At 38.4% G+C, this 19,896-nt stretch overlaps 1 protein-coding gene and 1 pseudogene across 4 annotated transcripts; one reads left to right on the top strand and one right to left on the bottom strand.

Annotated features, from left to right (window-relative positions):
• Positions 1-981: 981 nt before the first annotated feature.
• On the bottom strand, positions 982-12,505 carry LOC105044885 (probable galacturonosyltransferase 7). Of its 4 annotated transcripts, none has more exons than XM_010922954.4 (9): positions 12,129-12,502; positions 11,679-11,707; positions 11,518-11,571; positions 7,535-7,739; positions 6,347-6,402; positions 5,744-6,039; positions 3,139-3,496; positions 2,511-3,047; positions 982-1,847 (listed from the first exon to the last, which is right to left on the bottom strand). In XM_010922954.4, the coding sequence occupies exons 1-9, from the start codon at positions 12,268-12,270 to the stop codon at positions 1,566-1,568; spliced, it is 1,959 nt and encodes a 652-aa protein (XP_010921256.2). In that variant the 5' UTR covers positions 12,271-12,502; the 3' UTR covers positions 982-1,565. The 4 variants fall into 4 exon arrangements, 3 of the variants coding, with proteins under 3 accessions (XP_010921256.2, XP_073113601.1, XP_073113602.1); XR_012141372.1 differs by having other exon boundaries at positions 1,710-1,847; positions 2,155-3,047; positions 12,129-12,505; XM_073257500.1 differs by lacking the exons at positions 11,518-11,571; positions 11,679-11,707; positions 12,129-12,502 and adding an exon at positions 7,824-7,893.
• Positions 12,506-16,787: 4,282 nt separating this feature from the next.
• Positions 16,788-19,564, top strand: LOC140857928 (uncharacterized; annotated as a pseudogene).
• The last annotated feature ends 332 nt before the right edge of the window (positions 19,565-19,896 follow it).

Below are 19,896 nucleotides of genomic sequence, written 5' to 3'. Positions count from 1 at the left end.
CGACCGAAGGTATGTCGGTCGAACAGACCCAAACTGTTCCCAATCGCTGAGCGGCCGAACCCGAATCACCGACTCACTGTCTGGGGTGGCAGCCGACGTCCGACTTCCACAAGGCACCAGATCAGCCGACGGTGTTCTCGAGTCATCACCCGACGTCCCGACAGTCGGATGCTAACATATAGTCGGCCAGCCCGTCCAAACGCCGTACAACCACTGTGGCAGTTGTCCTGTCAAGGACATGCGGTATGACCGTCCTGGGTATTATCCTGCCAAGGACATGGATTAATCCCAGTGATTTGACAGCCTCCGCGATTTGACAACTTCCCATTGTCTGCACTATTAATGGTGGGATTATACCGGTTCTACTATAAAAAGGATAAGACAACAATCTTGGTAAGTTTTAAGCAAGCTTCCTCAAACTCTCTGAATGCCTTTATATTCTCGAGCTCTCTCTCTCTCCTGTTGAGCCTCTGATTTTTCACTGTTGTCTAATCTCCTCTCTCATTTGATCATCGGAGGATTCGCCAAATCATTTCGACCAGTGAGAATTTCGCAAATGCACGACCCGACGATCGGACAACGAAAGGATTGACCGCAACAATATTACCTCCAAAAATCTAATCAAGTGTCCGTCTCCTCCCCGACCACTTTCCCTCTCGGGATTGCAAACAGGGAATAAAACTCTCTTAGCTCAGAGTGCACGGGTGCTCTTACGACTTGCCGAATTACCCTCACAAAACCATGTCATTCCAACAGTACTAATGGAAACATGGAAAGAAAAGCGTGGATCTCATAAGAAACAAAGATGACCTGGAGGCTTTCTTTTTTTTTAATTTAATTTATATTAAAAAAAAAAAAAAAAACCCCGGAAGACCTATAACATCATATAGTCATTAAGGAAAATTGCTTGAAATTAAAGAGCCAAAAATCCATTTTCATCAACTTTGCACAGCCGAAAATGGTCTAACATCCATGCAAACCTTGCAAAAGTCATAGTTTCATTCTAATGCAGCTGCCGACAAAAGATTAGCAATTTGTTCGGTAAACAAGCGTGTATCCTTATTGGGAAGGATAGCAAAACAGCAAATGCTAAAAAATAAGGGAAAATATTAAAAAATAATAATAAAATTACATTGATCTTAGACAGGGCGGACACCAATCCAATTCAAGGTGCCAACCGACCGATCATCCAGCCGTATCATAAATAACGAATGGATCAACAGTGATTGCGAACACCCATCAACAGAATAATGACCTCCTGCCCTGATTTTGATTTCATTGTACATCTTTCCAGCCATACGTAACAGCCAGAGAACCAATATCCATCATGTCCCTCACCTCCAACAAACCAGTTCTGGTCTTCAGCTCTTCTTGGAATTAGTGGTTCGATAGTACTCTCTTTAATCCCTTTTATAAGTGAACTTAGCTGCCCTTTGGAAGCCATAATGCGTCCACCCAGCTCAGGGATGATCTTTTGTAAAGCCTTAAGAAAGTCAATAAGTTTGTCCGCCACTTCCCTTGTCTCAGATTTCCAAAGAGAAATCCTTGCACTTCATGCCTGTCTGCTATGGGCTTACATTGCACTCCTCCATGAACCGCTCCTCTTGCGGAAGAAATTTCTTCCAGTACTTTTTGTAATTTGGAATACCCAATTCAAGCCAAGGTTTCATGTTGCCATTGTAATGCAGTGATACAGCATTACCTATAGCTTCTGCATTAACTCCGAAATCATGACCAAGTCCTGACAGAGTCCATCTATCATCTAGGGGATGTATAAGATTTTGAAATGCAAGCAAGCTTATGGGCAGTGCTGCACCTCTCCACGATGCTTCACCTCTGGTTTGTAACTGTTAAGTTGGCAGTGGATGTTCAAGATAATTACAGTTTAGCAAACATAATACAATTTCAAATGCATCTCAATATAAATTTAAAAATTCAGATCGTCATCTTAGAGCAAATATGTAGGCAGTTCATTATTTCTCATGTATAACAAAGACAAGTTGTCAACTCTTGAATAAACAGTGTAAAACACTTGTCTTCATTCTTGATCTAAGTAGAGATATATGTCTGCATTTAGCAACTGGCATTAGAAAGACGTGCACCAAGCAAACAGAGGTACATTCTCTACATATCACTACTTAGGGAATAAATTACCTGGATACATGCTGAGCAGCTAACAAGGGGGGAAGCTTGAATACATGCTCAGATCTCACTGAGCCAGAAACGGAAGAAAAAAAATAGCCACTTCTTTCGTTCAGTAGTAGTCAAGACATCAGGACACAAAATTTGGAAATATTGGATCAGTTTATCAATGACGGAAATTAGCCTCGGGCCCTCAACTCAACACAACTACCTCTCGAGTTTCTTTTGCATTTATATGGTGTCTCGATCAATATAAAAAATGAAAAAGAAAAACTCACTTCTCATTACCAAATCCAAATTCTCTAACACAGCTAGAACAGTGACACACTGAAATGAATATAATGTCCAAATAAAATTCATACACTCACCTTTTGGAGGAGCTGAAGGTATGTCCCTGTAACATTGTGTTCCCTCCACTTCTCCAGATCAAGTATATTAAATCCAGATATCCAGGCACAAGAATCAGCATCATAGATATTTCTGCCTAAGTATGTTCTCAGCTGACCCAGCTTTACCCCACAGAACTCCACAGCGCCATTAACTTTTCCTTCCAAATCAAGGTTCCACAAGGATGATAAATCATGCTGAACAACCACATCATCATCCAAAACCACCACCTTTTTTAGATTCTTGAATATTTCTGGTAGAATAAAGTGTGAGTGACCAAAAACTGATAGGTACTCTGTTCTCATCTGTATGGAGGGTTTATCAGCATCAAGAATGGAAACATGAAATTCCTCAGTTAATGAAAGCTTTGCTGTGCCTTCATTCTTAATGTTGTTAAGTTCTTCAAAGTTCAAGACACGTATTGTTGCCTCCTTGTAAGAATTTCTGGCAAACCAGAGTTTCATAGCATAGTAATTTTGACCATCCGTTAGCACATGAAAAACCATATCTTCTGTCGCCTATAGAATTATGATGAGATTAATCATTGGTATCTATCAAATAATGCACATTCTATAATGCCCAGATATTAAATTAGAATAATAAAAATACCTCAGAATTTGCCACTGTCGAATTTATGGCAACAGAAGCAGCAAGCATGTTTCTAGAGAAAATCACATAATGCCTAAGCTCTGGGTTTTCAAATTTGTGAGCGTGTGAGGATGCTGAATCCATGGGAGGAGATTTAAAGTATTCTACAGTCAACCTCATAGACAAGCAATGGAGACTTTTGGGCATGGTTTGAACACTGAGGTGATAGAGAAATGCACTCTGCTTCTTATGGAAAAGAGCCTCATCCTCCGTCAGATCAAGTATCTGTCTGAGTTTCTTGTCAACATTCTTGCAATCAACAGTGCATGATTTGGCTCTTGCAATGGTCTGGTCCATCTTCTGTATGTTCCTAGCAACACTGAATGTAACAGAAAAAGTGCTCTTAGTTTGCCATCACAACCAATCTATGGAAATTATAAGCAAGCTTCAAATAATCTTCGAAACTTGCTTGGTAGTTCCATAGTTAAACACACCAATTTGCAAAACTTTTACTTCTAAGTTGTCACTTATGGATACAAGGAAGAATTATACTAAACATACAAACAAAATTAGATACCACAGCCAGCTTTCTATTTTTTTTCCCAATTTTATGGGTTCCTTGCAATTTATTCTCTTTTTAATTAGGTCAGACAGCACAGAAGATATTGCTGAATAAACCCAAAAGATAGATACATAGCCAGAACAAAAGATGTCCTGACGACTGACTGATATTGTCATACCAATTTACCACAAGGTTATGCCAAAAACTAAATTCTCACACTAGCACCAGCCCAGCACATGCTCCCATTCAATATTGTTTAGGATCATTCTCTTGCACCAACAACGTAGCATGATACTATCAACACCAACTTCAAACTGGTTAAACAGTTCGACATCAAAACTATCATTCTATGAAGTTTATGAACTCCAATGGTTATCTGCAGAACTAATAGACCACATGACGTTGCAATGCGAAAGGCGGTTTCCTGGTAGAAGCTATGAATATATAATAGGCTTCCTTGGTTACTTAATTTGTATATGAAAAAAGCATAAAAAAGGATCAAAGGTCATAATTACAATTGAAGGAAGAAATGATGAACAAAATCGATATTCCCTCTCTTGTACTTCTTTAAGCAATGCCAAGCAGTTGCCATAAAGATTTAACCCCCTTTGAACATTGATTTAATCAGTGCAAATTGTGAATCGTCTGAATCACAAAATTTTTCCATCTCAATCATAAATCATATTTAATATTCAAACCAACTGGTGTAGAACCAATCCCCAGACTGGATCTTGCCAATTTAGTTTTGTAATTGAGCATGTATCAATGGTAACATTGTCCTTGGAGTTCACAGTGAGAGTAACACCTGATGCAACCAATATTTTGGACGTCCTCGTGCACAATGAATTCAAATCAGGCCTTGTCAGTGCCGGTTGGTGGAAAGAAAACATCACATAAATTGGCAAAAAGATAATAATATTCAACTTGAGGATCCAGAAAACATAATGGAGAAGATAATTAGAAGTGCATGCTTACATGTTGGATCATCGATCATAAAAAAGGAAGCCATTCTTGAAGATACATCAAGACAGCGGGATAAATATCCTCTAAGGGTTCAACTCAAGTTTACACTTCTCACAACTCATGGAAGATTCACATTCCCATGACAATGGTAATCACATCTAAAAACAATCAACCTAGCTATATCCGAGGGGTTGGCTGCTATGTTCTATACAACGCCCAATCAAGAATAATGAGATCAATGAACTCCTGAAATTTCCTTTATAACATTTTGCTCCCTTCGCCAACAAGAACCACTCTCTTTGCCTACACCATTAGAAGTTTTGGAGAACAAACAATGAAAATGAAAACCCAACCAGGACAGATGTCAAGGCAAGGCCAATGTACCAACAGCTAATTAATGTGATAACAAAAGACAGAACAACTTTTTGCAGAATTCTCAATATTCTTGAGCTACTTTTTTATACATTCAACAAATGAACATATGTCCTACGATCAATAAGACTGCTTTAGGATTCAATTCTCAAGCTCAAAATGTACACATCATCTAGGCATACATGTCCTCATTTTAAATTAAATTTAAGCCCCACAATTTTGTTCTTGTTTCATTTAGCTTTATTGTTTCTGAGTTCAAAAAATAGGGAGTGTAGAAATTCAAAATAGCGTAGTAGAGGGTGGGCTAATAAGCATAGGTTTCGGTGTTGGACCTGATAGAACTATAAGTATTAGCAGGGTTGCATTAGTTAGGGACTTGATCTACACGTTTCTTAGAATAGGCTCCAATAGCTTCATGTATTAAGATAAATCACACTGACAAATTTATTATTTACCATTTCCAAATTATAACTAAATCATTGTATCTTGGGAACCCCCCCCCCCCGGCGCCCTTCCCACCACCACAAAAACCAGATCCAGGATGCTCAGAGAACAGAGCTGCCAATCTGTTCATTTAATCGTCAGTTCAATCTCTAAGTGTAAAAAGTTCAGTTCCATGGGATCACCCAGTCCAATAGTAGGTTCGCATGCAAACAGAAAGAATAGATAGAATAAGTGCTTTAAAATGCACAGGAGAAAACTCCAGAATGGGTTTAAGAGATCACTCACAGTGGAGGTAGATCACCATCTAAAATTGCTTCACTAAGCATGTGCTCATGTTCTTGAATGTTCTGCTTTAGTTCATGTGTCAGATTCTCTTGTCCACGAAGTTTTGCAATGCTTGGATAGTAAGCTCTAGCCACAAAAAGCTGATCTTTTAGTCTCTTTATGGTAGAGTCATTCATCATTTCTTTATGCTCCCAGGACCAAAGGCAATAGGTCCCAAATTCAAGTTGACAAGATCTTTCAGTTTCATCAGTGGTCAAACTTTTGATATTATTCTTCCTGCTTTCCTTGCCATCATTCTAAAAAGAGGGGGAGAAAATGTAAGTCATCCTAGAAATCCTACAATTTAAAACCACTATTAGGATAAAAAAAATCAGACATTAGCAAGACAGAATAGCTTTTTTAAGGCAAGGTCAGGAATTTAGTTTCGGCCACAGCTGTTAACATGTTCAATCACTAACTTCTTTGATTTATAAGAATTTTCTAAAAGGAACTTGCTATTAGATCAAATTATTCAGTTGCTAGATAAATAATAGAATTTAGATCATCAATTTGAAATAAACGATCATAGGCAACATTCGTTAATCAACCAAAATTCAATCTTACTTTTGTATTCGAAGCTAGAAGTGGTTGTGAGGTGACTCTTTGTGGTGTAGTAACAACTGCACATAACGAGAAAATAACAACAGTCAATACCTCAAAGATGAATTATTCAAAAGAAAATAATATAAAGGAATGGAGAAAAAATAAGGTGATACCAGCTCAAACGAGCTAGTTTATACCTGTACTGGCCCAAACTAGTGCCTTCTGTTTTCCTATGAACCAGCATATATGGCCACTTGACATAGACCACCCAAACATGAAGATTAAATTAGTGATACTGACTGGTCTAACTCTATTTGGGTCTAAAGCCTCTATATATCATTGGTAGCTTGTGTAGTTGTGTAGTGCTCTTATCTCTTCATTCTAATACTAAATAAGTGATATAAGAAAGCTGGAAGAAGAGAATGGGTAGAATAAAGAAAAGCATAATTCAAAAACAAAATTCAAGATATAAATGCAGATGGATCATGTTCATAAGAATAATGCATGCAGCTTGGCAAAATGCATATTTCCTGGAAAAAGAATATGTTTGTCCAAAATTTGAAATTTTCTTGTTCTTGATTGGACCTGCATGCTAAACTGTGCATGCATGATGAATGTAACATAAAAACATGTAATGCTTGTTCATACAATATACCTGCTAATTGCTATATAAACAATATCCAAAAAAAAGAAAGAAAAATAAGTATAATAAACTTTGCAATATTCCTACCAAAGAAAGACAGGTTATCTTATATTCCTCATGTTTTTGCTAAAATTTAAATTTCCACTAAAAGGAACAGGCTCGCTGAAAAAAAATAGAATTTTCTGAGAGTTAGTCATTGATTCACATAGCAGAGCATGCTTGCTTGTTAAATCTAAGCATTCTTTCCTTGTTCACATGGTAAGCATAGAAACTTCTATGTATCCTGTACTTAAAAATAATAATAATAAAAAAATAACAAAAAAAAAGAAGAGGATTTGCAGTCTTTCCTTACAAATTGTCTCTTTTTTATTTTCCTTTTTCCAAATTCTCCAAAATTTTTCATCTCAATTACTTTAGAATAATTCTTAAAGTTTTCAAAACAATCAAACCCAGTTCCTGACTTGCTAGCCAATACCTGGCAGCAGTGCTCCACCCTTATTGTACCCAGTACCAGCCTCTGAACCTTAAGCTAAGAATTAAAGATAACAGCATTTCATTTGGCATGCCTTTAGCGTGAGAGATGACATCTTCTATTGCAACTTGGCCGATAGGATCCTTTGATTCAGAGAGAGAAGTCACATCCATCAGTTGAGACTGAGAGGTAGCATGATTCAGCCTTAAGTTTAAACTCACACCATTGCCAAAGGATTCATTGTTAGTTTCTTCATGAAGCTCCCCACCAGCTTGGAACGTTGTGTTCTCAATAACATCCTGACAGATAGAGTAGCACATATTTTCAGAAAAAATAATCAGCCTATTCAATATATATTGCACTTCAAGAAACACAGGCACAACCTACGTAGCTCCCAGCTGCAAAATTTTAAGAAGCTATAAGTGTCAAGTCCACGATCTAGATGAGCTGTCATGATAGTCCATAGACTAGGTGTTAAAAGGGAAAAAAGAAGAGAAAAAGAAAACAAGAAGTATAACTACCATATAGATGCTTTTTGACCAAATGAAAGCACTACCCACTGAAACAATGACATAGCAAATAGCAGATCTTTTATTCCCTAAATATGGGATGAAATAATTGAACAGTCGATCCAAATAGCATGCTAATATTACATTTCAGCATTGATTTCAAATAAGGGAAAAATCATTTTTGCAACGAACAAATTTCTGACAACAATACAATCAACATCAGATCCATGAAACCATGAGATATATCAAATTAATATGAATGAATGAATAAGAAAACAGAAGGACAGGTGCATGTCTTGAAATGAAAACATCTGTTGTTTCGGGGAAAAATAAGATATAGTCTAATCAGTCTCTCTAGTGCACAGTAGCTTGTTTAATGACCTCATTTCCCTCAACAGGGAGTATTTACAGATGGTGCATTAGAAGCATCAAAAACTATAGCAAAGGAGAAAAAAGAAGGATGGCAAGGTCATTACGAATGTTACCAGATGGCATTTAAGATGATGACAATAAACATAAATAGCACCCTGTGTCACTTAGTAATGCAGGATGGATTCCTGTTGATTTGGACTTCTGGAGGTATTACCAAGTGAGAAATAAAATTTAGAGTTGATGGAATTTTCTGGCAGTCCTGTAATCAATTCTGTTTCGAAACTCTAATCAAATATAAAAAGGTGGGGAAGATCTGGTTTGAGGGTATGCAAAGAGAGCTGGGTTGGGATTTGAAGGGGTCTGTGGAGGGAAAAAGTAGATAAGATGTACCCAATCCAATTCAATATAGATATTCAACTTCAATTGATGTTGGAATGGTTAATATATCTGATTTATGTAGTTGTGAATTTCAGCAGGATTCAAAAGTCTAATATGGTTCTACTTCAAGATTTTGAATACAGTTAGATATATGCACAAAATTTAGATGCACATATGGCCATGCTATAGACTCTGGATAAGAATACATTTTCCCATGTATACTTGAGAAGAATACAAGCTCATCAAGACTCAACCAGTATTAAAAATCCTAGTGCCCTATCCACTCAAATACACCCGTTCTCGAGTTGATGGACCTTTTTCGACCAACAATTTAACACTTCAATATATGCCAACCATGGCCATGCAACTCCATTAACTAATAGGTTGCTATGTTTCTCTCCACCTTTATCCAACTCTGCACATATTCCACTGAAATGGTTAACTTTCAGCTACAAGTTCTCATCCACCGTACAATGTTTCTGCAGTTCCAACTGTCAGGCTTCTCTATATACATAGAACAATAAACAAGAAGGGCCCACTTTTCTGTATTCACATTCTTAAGCAAAACCAAGATTTTTAAGCTACTCCATTTGTACCTATAACAAGAAGACACATATTTCATCCTTTCTACAGGATATCTAGAAAAGGATAATTTAGGGCCTACCCGCACTCAATATGTAACTTGCTTTATTGCAAGTATAACTTATATATATCTTGAGTCAATTGTCAAGAGAGGATCTTGAAATGGTGAAGAAAGGTCAAACAAGATTTCAAATGAGAACATTATAAATAACATTTTTAGCTTGTGCTTATCTAATAACTATTCCTTAAATTCAAATAAATCATCTCCCAAGAACCCTCCTCTGATACCAATCTATAATGACCTAACACAGGATCAAAAATTTAGATTCTTAAAGGAACAACATATTTCTACCCTGATTTATATGCTAGACAAACTAGTCATAATTAGGTGTAATTTGAGAATAAAAAGCAAGGTCTAAAAGGATTTAAGGGCTTAGATACGGTAGAAAGAGCAAAACATTTAATTACTAGCACTGGGACGTAATACAATGTTAGAGACTAGAATTTAAGAATTTTTGCAAGTTTATTGCCAAAACAGGGGACAACTCCCACCTATATGGTAGAGAAAGTACATCTAATTACTACTATTCTGACGACAAACAATGTGGGAGATAAGAATTTCAGTGGTTTTGCTCATTTACCACCAAAAATGGGACAGCTCCCATCTCCAAGGTTAATTCAGAAACAAAAATCAAGGGATGTTTTGGTTATTTCAGCAAATGTAATACTTTCAAGTATTCAACTGCCACTTATATCCTAGCCAATTAGTGATGTTGTGAAATTCACAAGCATAATAAGTGAAATCGAAGTGGGAAATCGACATAAAAGAGAATTTAAGGTGCGAGGGAAAATACCAAAAGAAAAGGGAGAATGTGCTCTACTAACCAAGTTCATACAGGTCTCCCAGCTGCCTTAAATTGAGCAGTTCAAAAAGAATCTTAGACATCCATCCAGCCTTACGGCCATGAAATCAGGTAGTGTGATCAACTAATTGAAACATCTTATTAGAGTCAGATCCAATGTAACTCTGAAACAACATATTTTGGGTTTGCTTCTTAAATATGCACATCCATTAATGCAAAACCATGAGTCTTGTGGCGTGCATGGTTTCCATAGGAGGGCCACTTGATATTGATTTTACCACCAACATTGCTGCTCAAATAGTCTGCGAGAGCAAAAATTCAGATATATCTATCTCACTACAACAGATATATCTATCTCACTACAAGTAAGAGTTGAGGTAGGAGACTGAGCAGACTTGTTTTACATTCAGCAGCTTGCAATATGAGGAATCACATCTATCATAAGTTAATAAGGTGGTCTGCAAGCCGTAGGACTGTCTAAAAGTTGTGTTATATCTGAAAAGCAAAAGGAGAATGCTTAAAAAGATAAAAGTCAGCAGAGCACGTCCAGAGGGGGGGGGGGACCAATAAGGAGAAGGTTAGAGGCATCATTGCAATACCAGAGAACAGCAACAAGCAACATCAAGTCAATGAATCAATTTGTGGATCATGGACAAACTGATCAATAAAGCCACTGAATGAGAGTAATGACTCACATTGGTGATGGCAAGAAGGAAATGTTTTAGTAACCATGGTCACTAAGTCCAGCGGCAAGCTTCAGAAACAAGATTACAGCAATCTGATGAAATGATGTAGTAGGAGATATGAATTGGTGATGAACAGGGGAGATTGAAGAAGCACAAAATTGTTATAGCATAAGCAAGATGATGAGAAGATGTTTTTGCAGGAACATGATGAAGGCTCAAAAATTAAGATAGTAATTATTATGCCATGCATTTAATTATGAATATTAAATTCTTACACATGTTTTAACAAGCAGGTTCTAAACGAACAGTTCAGTTAGTTGGTGAATGCAAGATTACCAATTCAATAAACAAACTTCTTTTCTTCACATTATTGTCATGCATTGTCCATGAAAATATTTAGAGTGATAGAGCCACAAAAGCAATATATATATATGGTAGTTGACAACTAAAACAGGCAAAAGGAAACTTCAATAAAGTTTGTCCAAATTCCTTCAATGTGTTGTCAATCCTAGACAGATCACCCTGCGATGAACCAGAGCAAACAGGAAACCAAAGGTCATGATTCATATACAGAATAAGATTTTTCTGACCAAAAGAATCCATCAAATCAAACATATAAAAAAAAAATGTTGACAATCCTATCATCTCGTGATTCAATTTTACGAAGGTAAGAGACAAGAGAAGAACCTCCGGTAATTCTCGAACACCATCCAGCCGGCCATATCTTCGAAATTTAATTTCCTGGATTCAAAAGGCTCCAAAAATCAGCAAGTACCAGATAACCAGCAAAAGGAAATCAGTCCATTCATTACAGTAGTCAAGTCCTTTCGGTGTCAAAAAATCCTCACCAAAGATGAGCTGTCGTCGCTCGAGTAACCTGCATTTATAAAAAAAACACACGGACAGAGCATCAAAGTTCTAATAGTTCACCAAAAGTTTACACCCAAAAAAAGAAAAAAGAAAAAGATCTAGTAAAGAAACACGTGATGTAGATAAGAACAAATGCACGCCTTCGTTCCCCAATCCAGCAAAAGAAACAAAAAATCTCCAACCCATCCCCAAACTCAAAGTGAAGCAAAGGCAATCCCAGAACCAGATCCCTAAAGAAACAGAGAGATTCTGTCCCAAGAAACCCAATGCAGATCAACGAGAGGTCTAATTCCATCAACCGAATCGAAGAAAAAAACACAATGCTGCTACCAAAAGACTTTCCTAGTTCGATCTAACGAAATCGTAGGGTTTTACGAGAGAGAGATACCTCACAAGTGACGAGACTACCAGGGATCTCGGAAGCGTACCAGAAGGGAATCCGTTGTGGAAGCCAAGGAGAAACCCGAGGGGGACGAGCACCGAGCAGCAGACGAGGGCGAGCACCGCCACCGCGAACCCCCTCCACCGCCGCTTCGCCGGCGGCACCGAAGCGGCGACGAAACCCTTCATCTCCTCCTCCTCCTCCCCTTTCTTCTTCTCTTCCTCCAGACGCTACGAATGATTACACTCGGCCATCGCCTCCTCTTCTCTTCCCATCTCCTCTCCTCTCCTCACCACTCTAAAGTCTAGACTTTGATTCTTAAACGCGAAGTCTCTCTGTTTCCTCTTTTATCTACTCTCTCCTTTTGCTCTCGAAGAAACGAGAGAGGAAAAAAAAAAAGCGAAGGGAGAACGAACGAAGAGCGTGGGAACAGTCTCGAATTTTTAATTCCCCTCAAATCATTTAAACCTGCCGCTAAATAGTGCTAATGCTACTATTAGAAGGAAGATTAAAATTTAACCCACCGTTTCCCAAACGGTTCCCATGTAGGAATAGGGAAACGTTACGTTCATGGTTCTATGTGCCAACTAGGATATAAAGGAACAAGAATGACCAACTTTGAGAACTATGATAATGTGTATCCTTTATCCGGAGGAGCATATGATACGATTTCTTTTTTATAAAGGGATTTATGAAGTGGGGTTGGAGGTGGATGGAAATCATAAAAGGCTCCTTGCATTCAAAAAAGAAAATCTTTTGAGCCAAGGAATCTATGCCTTATTAGCTATTTGCTATCTATTGATTAAAAAAGTAGCAAAAGGAGGCTCCCAAAATGTTTGCATTCTTTTTATATTGCATTCCATTTAGTGCCAATCATTCACTAGGCAAAGGAATGATTTAATTCCCATAATACCCACAATTTTTATCTCACGAAGAAGTAATTATCTGTTTATGTTGATTTATGTATCCCTGCCACTGCCAGCCAAAAACCGAATGGAGGCCTCGGTCATTAAATCTTTCATTGGTTACCCACTTGCTCGAAAAATGTTAACTAGCCGGTAGCCATCCTTTTTTTTGCCTCCAGTGCAGGACAAAATGGTGGTCGTTCCCGCAGAGATGGGACATCCAACGGTTCACAGCACATGAGAAATGGGAGGAAAAGCTATCCATATATCTGGAGAACAATGTAGCATTCCTGACTCGAAGATATTTGAAGAATTGCACTTTCATTTCTCGTATTTTGGGCACAGAACTTTTGGAAGGCATCCTCTCTAGGATGAGATCCATAGGCTACAAGAATTTTGTCAAACATTACGGAAATAGCCGCCTTGTATTTGTTTTCACGTGTTCAAACTTTTGTTTTATTTGTTTACAGAAAAAGCCTAATGTTGATATTTTCAAACACTTTCTGGCTATGGGCTGTATGCAGTATGCTTAGTAAATATGTGCAGTATCTCGTGTGGAAAACCTTTGTCTCAGCTGGGGGGATGTGGATTTGACGTCACTTAGATATAAGAGAAATAAGCACAAGAACATGGGAAACTTTTAAAAGCAGATCGATCTCGAAAAGAAAACGATCTAAATCCAAAAAAAAAAGGGGTGAATTGTTGAAAAACTCTTAATCTTTTCTCTACAAGCAAATATGATATCATTTTATTCCTTCAAAATAAAGTAAAAGACTCCAAAGACTCCTTATTTGCGTTGTTGATTTCTCCATCTAAACGAATGGGAACACTTGAAGAATTTGCATGAAAAATCCTCTTTTTATATTAGAGAGATCGGTACCAGAGAATAAAGTTAAATGGAAGTGGGAGAATTGTGGGGTCCGGAAAAGCAAAATAAATATCCCTTCAGCTCTTTCCATGTAATAAGCGATCCAAAAGAAGCAGCAGCCAAAAACATCAAATTTTACAAGATTCCAGATTTAAAGCAACCGAAACTCATCCATTTTTTTTTTTTTTTCTTTTTTTGATCTCTTATTTTTCTAACTCAAATCAAATTTCAGTTATAATTAGACAACCTTCTCCATTTTTTCCTCCAATATAATTAACTCTCTTACTAAATTCCAATACCTATCATCTTAAATCCTGATAACCATCTCTCTTTGCCATTCCTCTCATCAGTGCATCTCTATTGTACTCCATTTGCACTGCTCATGCTTCACGAATGCTCTTGTTGGCACCCCTGCACCACGTGGGCATGGGACAATGACAACTGGAAGACACCATTATGTGGCCCAAGTCTTGCACTTTTGCCCCCTAACAGCCTGATATGCTATGGCCTTACGCATAAAGCAAACATAAAGCACGATATGATGGTACCATCTGGACACTAATTTTTCTACGAGGAAGTCACCAATCCTTGTAAATTGCAAGTTTGCATCAAAAAAAATAAATTGCAAATTCTATAAACTGTTTTATACTATTATGTCGATTACCGTGTCAACAGGCCCTGAACTGTGGTTGGCAACCCAGGTCGGGTCCAAGTACGGCATGATCCATAATTTTGGGATTGGTCAAATTTTAAACACTAGCTACTAATTTCAACCCAACTATTCTATAATTATATCCAGGGCCACTTCACCTACAACTGGTTCCGAGTTCTGCCCAGTTGGATTCCTGGTACTGTTACACAAATCTGGCCTCAATCTTTGCCGTGTCGGCCGCGTATCTTCGGTGCACGTAGTTATAAATAATTAAGTACAGTTGGAGCTACCAGGTGAATGGTCCTCTTATGGGGAGATCAAGGGAAATTGGTCGTGTGTCCCTCCTGGCCCAGTCCTTTACCCGGAAAAGCGCGGACCAATCTTCTCAGACGCGGTCTGTTATATGTGGTTGTGGAACCTGCGTTCGAGAGAGAACCTTGGCTAAGAACAAAGCAATTCAGCATATATAGGGATCATTCAGGGACGTCTCTACAGCATCAACAGTAGTTGAAAAGTTTGTGAGACATACCATCTTTGCACCATAGTGGATGGATAGAGGTTGAGAAACAAACTGGGAGGGTAATGAAGAAGTAAAAAACTTTCACCAGACTCACCCTTGAATTTTATGCCCATAGGTTCTACATGTGGTTCAGCCCATGGTTCCATATCCACCACTCATTTCAAGCATCAGAATATACAGGTTTAGTTACGTAACAGGTCTAAAATTTTCAGTAAATTGATAGCTGGTTCTTCTATTGATCGGACTGTAACTTTTAGTCTCTGTTAACTGGGGCTTCAACATCCACTTTAAGTTTTACTTGGAATATGCCAGGCAAGAATAAGAGGCTTCACAAGGAGCACTTTTGAATCGAATCATGGCTCGGGAGGAAGTTTCGAAAAATGTTTGTTGCCGAATTTATCCAAAGTCTGAGATTGAAGAGGAGTTCTAATGAGGAAGTTGAAGGCAAGAAAGAAGAACGGGTCTTAGTGGGTAGCCGGAGGTGGCAACTTCAAGCGTGTGCAAGGAAAAGTACAACTGGCGGCAAGTCGTGTGAATTATTCAGGTTTCTCACTACAAAAAAATTTAAATTTTAACGATAAAATTTTAGCGATGAAATTTATTTCATCATAAATAATTAAATTTTTACAATAAAATTTAAATTTCGTCCTCAAAAATTAAGTATTTACGATGAAAAAAATTACGTTGCAAAAAGTTATATCTTTTGCAACGAAAATTTTATTTTTGTTGCTAGAAGTTGATCTTTAGCGACGAACTTTTTTTTCGTTGTAAAAAATAATTTTTTTTACGATGAAATATTTTTTTCGTAGTAAAAAAATATTTTTTTGCGATAAAAAAAAATTTATCGCAAAAAAATTACATTTTTTACGGCGAAATTGATATTTCGTTGCAAAAAATAAAGGCTTTTCCGATCAATTTTATTTATATTTAGCGACGAAACTATTTTGTCGCTAAATTTTATTTTGTTAAAAAAATTTGAATATTTTGAGATGAAATTTTAAATTTAGTTGCTAGAAATTGATCTTTAGCGACGAAATTTTTTTCATCACAAAAAATTATTTTTTTTTGATGACGGAAAAATTTTTCGTTGCTAATTTTTTTTTTGCGACGAAAATAATTACGTCACAAAAAAATTTAATTTTATGCGATGAAATATTTGTTTCGTTGCGAAAAACTTGATTTTACAATTTTTTTTATATTTACGATGAAATTAAATTTTCGTTGAAAAAAATTAATCATTTGCGACGAAAAAATTTTTGTTGCAAAAAATATATTTTTTTGTGATAAAATATTTACTTTTAGCAACTAATTGATTTCACCGCTACATATTTTTTAATTAAAAAAAAATACTTTGAAATAGGGCCCTAATTTAAAATAAACCTCTTGATCTTCCCACGCCGTCGCGGTCGTCAAAATTTTTCTCCCTCCCCGATATCCAGCGACAGTCCTCCCTCCCCGGTCGCCGGTCATCCTTCCCGGTAAGTTCTCTCCCTCCCTGCCACCATCCTCTCTCTCTCTCCCCCTCCCGGCCACCATCCTCTCTCTCTCCCTCCCCACCGCCGTCGAGCCCTCCCTCCCTGCCACCGTCGCCGCTCGAGCCCGCCCCCCGTCGCTGATCGAGCCCACCCCCCAGCGCGCCATCTCCCTCCGGCCTCGCCACTCTCTTCTCCGCGCACCGTCTCCCTCTCGGTCTCCACTGTGTCACCACCGGTAGAGTCCTCCCTTCCTGCCACCGTCGTCGGTCGAGGCCTCCCTCCCCCATGGGCGGTGGAAAGCGTCACTCCTCCGCCGCCTCCACCTCCGGGAAGAAGAATAGGCCCTCTCCCAATCCCCCCTTCACCGCAGAGGACCTCACGCCTGTCCTCTCCCTCCTCGCCTCCACCGTTTCTCTCTCCCTCCGCTTCCTCTCCGACTCCGACCTCCTCCTCCTCCCCTCCCAAACCCTGTCCCTCGAATCCTCCCTCTTCTCTGCCTCCTTCCCTCCGGTTCCCTCCAATCCCTCGAAACCCTAACCCTAGAGCCCTCTCCTTCATCTTCTTCCTCCTCTTCTGCCCCTCTCCGCCTCGCCCACGCTGCCCCCTTCCGCGGCGTCGCACGCTGCTTCGGCCTCTCGTCCCCCGCCGCTGCCTACCGCGCGTTCTACCTGGTCTGCAAGGCTGTCACCGCCGCTGGTCGACCCCTCCCTCCCCTGTCTCCCCCCCTCATTTTCTTTCTCAGTCTCTTACCTGAGAAAGAGTTGAAGGTCGATCCCTTACTTTCTTTGTCACTCTCCCTTACTTGGCTTGTCTGGTTTCGTAGGGCCGCCGCCGCTGCCGTCGGGCCGCCGCCGCCGCCGCCGCCGCTGCCATCGCCGGTTGCCGTCACTGTCACCATCACTGTTCACGGAAGAGTTGAAGGTGAGAATAATTTTTTAATTTATATATTTTTTAATTTTTTTCTCAATAAATTTTAGCCATTAGAAGTAATTATTTATTATTTTAGTAATTAGATATAATGTTAAATATAATTATTTGTTTGATATAATTAATTTTAATCATGATTTAAAAATATTTTAAAAATAAAAATATTTATAATAATAATATATTAATTGTAGCATAATAAATTTATAAGCCTTAGAATTTTCGTTCGAGGATAGCGTGCATAAATCAATATTTTTTTTTTATGAAAAAAATTTTGGTGCTTTACACACTATTCTCAAATTGTCCTCATGGACAGTTTGGGCACGTGAATGAATTTAATATTGCAACACATGTGCTTCTATATCGCAGAGTTTTATCGGTATTTTCGTTCATGTTCTCTGGATACATAGCACAATTTTAATGCTTGTGTATCTGGAGAACTGCGTCGAAATGCTGTCGAAATTTTTTTGGTATAGAAGACATATACTGCAATATTAAATTCTTACGTTCCTGAATGGGATAGGACCATCACTCTATAGGTAGGAGATATAAGGCGTTAGTCAACTATTATTACATAAAATTGATTGTATAGTTTGCATCATAAATATGTAAGTATGGATCGTGGTTGGATGTCATTGCGTGATAAGTTCTGTCCCGAGTATATTACGGGTGTGACGACTTTTATGAATGTGGCATCCAATCATACTAGAGAAGATGGAAAAGCTCGTTGTCCATGTCGTCGATGTAGGAATTTATTTTGATGTACCTTATCGGACATTCAGAATCATTTATACAAATACGGTATAGATGTGACTTACAAGAGATGGACTTGTCATGGTGAAGATTTGCCGACTAGCTCGAGCATGTTGTCCAGGAGTCCCATAAATCTGTCGTCAGTCGGTGGATCATGCAGTCGTGAAAGACAAACAATCGGTGCAGAAGATAGAGAAATTTTAGAGGATCTTCATCCGGAATTATTTGAAGTAAATATAGAAGTGAGAGCAGAACATCAGCATTCCATTCCGAGACAAGAAGCTGAAGAGGACAGTAACATATCTATAAATGATAGATTCGAGCTTCTATTAAGAGATGCACAAAGTGATGTTTATCCTGGTTGTAAGAAGTACTCTCTGTTGTTCGCCGTAATAAAGTTATTACACATGAAGACACTTGGTAAGTGGTCAAATAACTCGTTTAATTGGTTGCTCAAATTTTTGAAGGACTTACTGGCAGAGGGAGAGTTACTTCCGTCAAGTCATTATGAAGCCAAAAAATTATTGAAAGGACTCGGTTTGGGAGTCAATGACTTGGGCCTACGCTGTGAAAAGATACATGCATGTCCGAATGATTGTGTTCTGTTTCGGAAGGATAAAAAAGATCTATAAGCATGTCCGATTTATCATTCAAGCAGATGGAAAGAAAGTCGTGGTAAGGATAAGAAGAAAAAAAAAATACCATGCAAGATTTTGCGGTACTTTTCGATTACACCACGATTGCATCGATTGTTCATGTCGAGGCATACTGCTTGTGACATGCGATGGCATAAGGAGGAAAACAATATCGACGATGATGTCATTAGACATCCATCAGATGGAGATGCGTGAAAATATTTTGATCGTGAACATCCATGGTTTGCAGTTGATTCACGAAATGTCAGGCTAGGGTTGGCAACAGACGGATTTAATCCATATGGTAATCTTAGTACTACTTATAGTATGTGGCCTGTTATGGTATTTCCTTATAATTTACCGCCATGGAAGTGCATGAAATCACCTTTTAATCTATTGGCCTTGTTGATCCCGGGTCCCCGTGCCCCTGGAAGAGACATAGACATATTTTTAGAGCCGTTGATCGAAGAGTTACAATATTTGTGGGAAGAAGGATGTGAAACATATGATCATGTTGCAGGAGGCATCTTTCGCATGCATGCAGCACTGCTTTGGACAGTTAATGATTTTCCTGTATATGGCGATATTTCTGGATGATGTACAAAAGGGTATAAAGCATGCCCAACTTGTAACGATGATATTACATCGGACCGTATTCGTGGAAAGATTTATTTTATCGGCCATCGACGTTTCTTGCCAGATGATCATAGACGGAGGAGAAGTCTTAAGTTCAATGGTAAGCATGAATGACGTGCGCAGCCAAGATTCTGATCTATGGACAATATTTTAAATCAGTTACCCAACCCACAGGATGTCATATTTGGTAAGGGTCTGGCTAGCCAAGTAGGGGTGTGAACAAGTATCGAAAATTGAAGAAAAAGGAGCAAGTTGTTTGATCTTCCATATTGAAAAATACTTCTTCTTCGACATAATCTTGACGTCATGCATATTGAAAAGAATATATTTGATAATATATTTTATACCATTCTCAATATCGAAGGAAGAACGAAGGATACCGTGAAGGCTCGTCTTGACTTAGAGGATATGCAGATTAGAAAGGAATTACATTTGATTCGATGAGG

Source organism: Elaeis guineensis, chromosome 5, assembly GCF_000442705.2.
Source record: "Elaeis guineensis isolate ETL-2024a chromosome 5, EG11, whole genome shotgun sequence".
Lineage (NCBI taxonomy): Eukaryota > Viridiplantae > Streptophyta > Magnoliopsida > Arecales > Arecaceae > Elaeis > Elaeis guineensis.
This window is presented reverse-complemented; position numbering and strand designations above follow the sequence as displayed.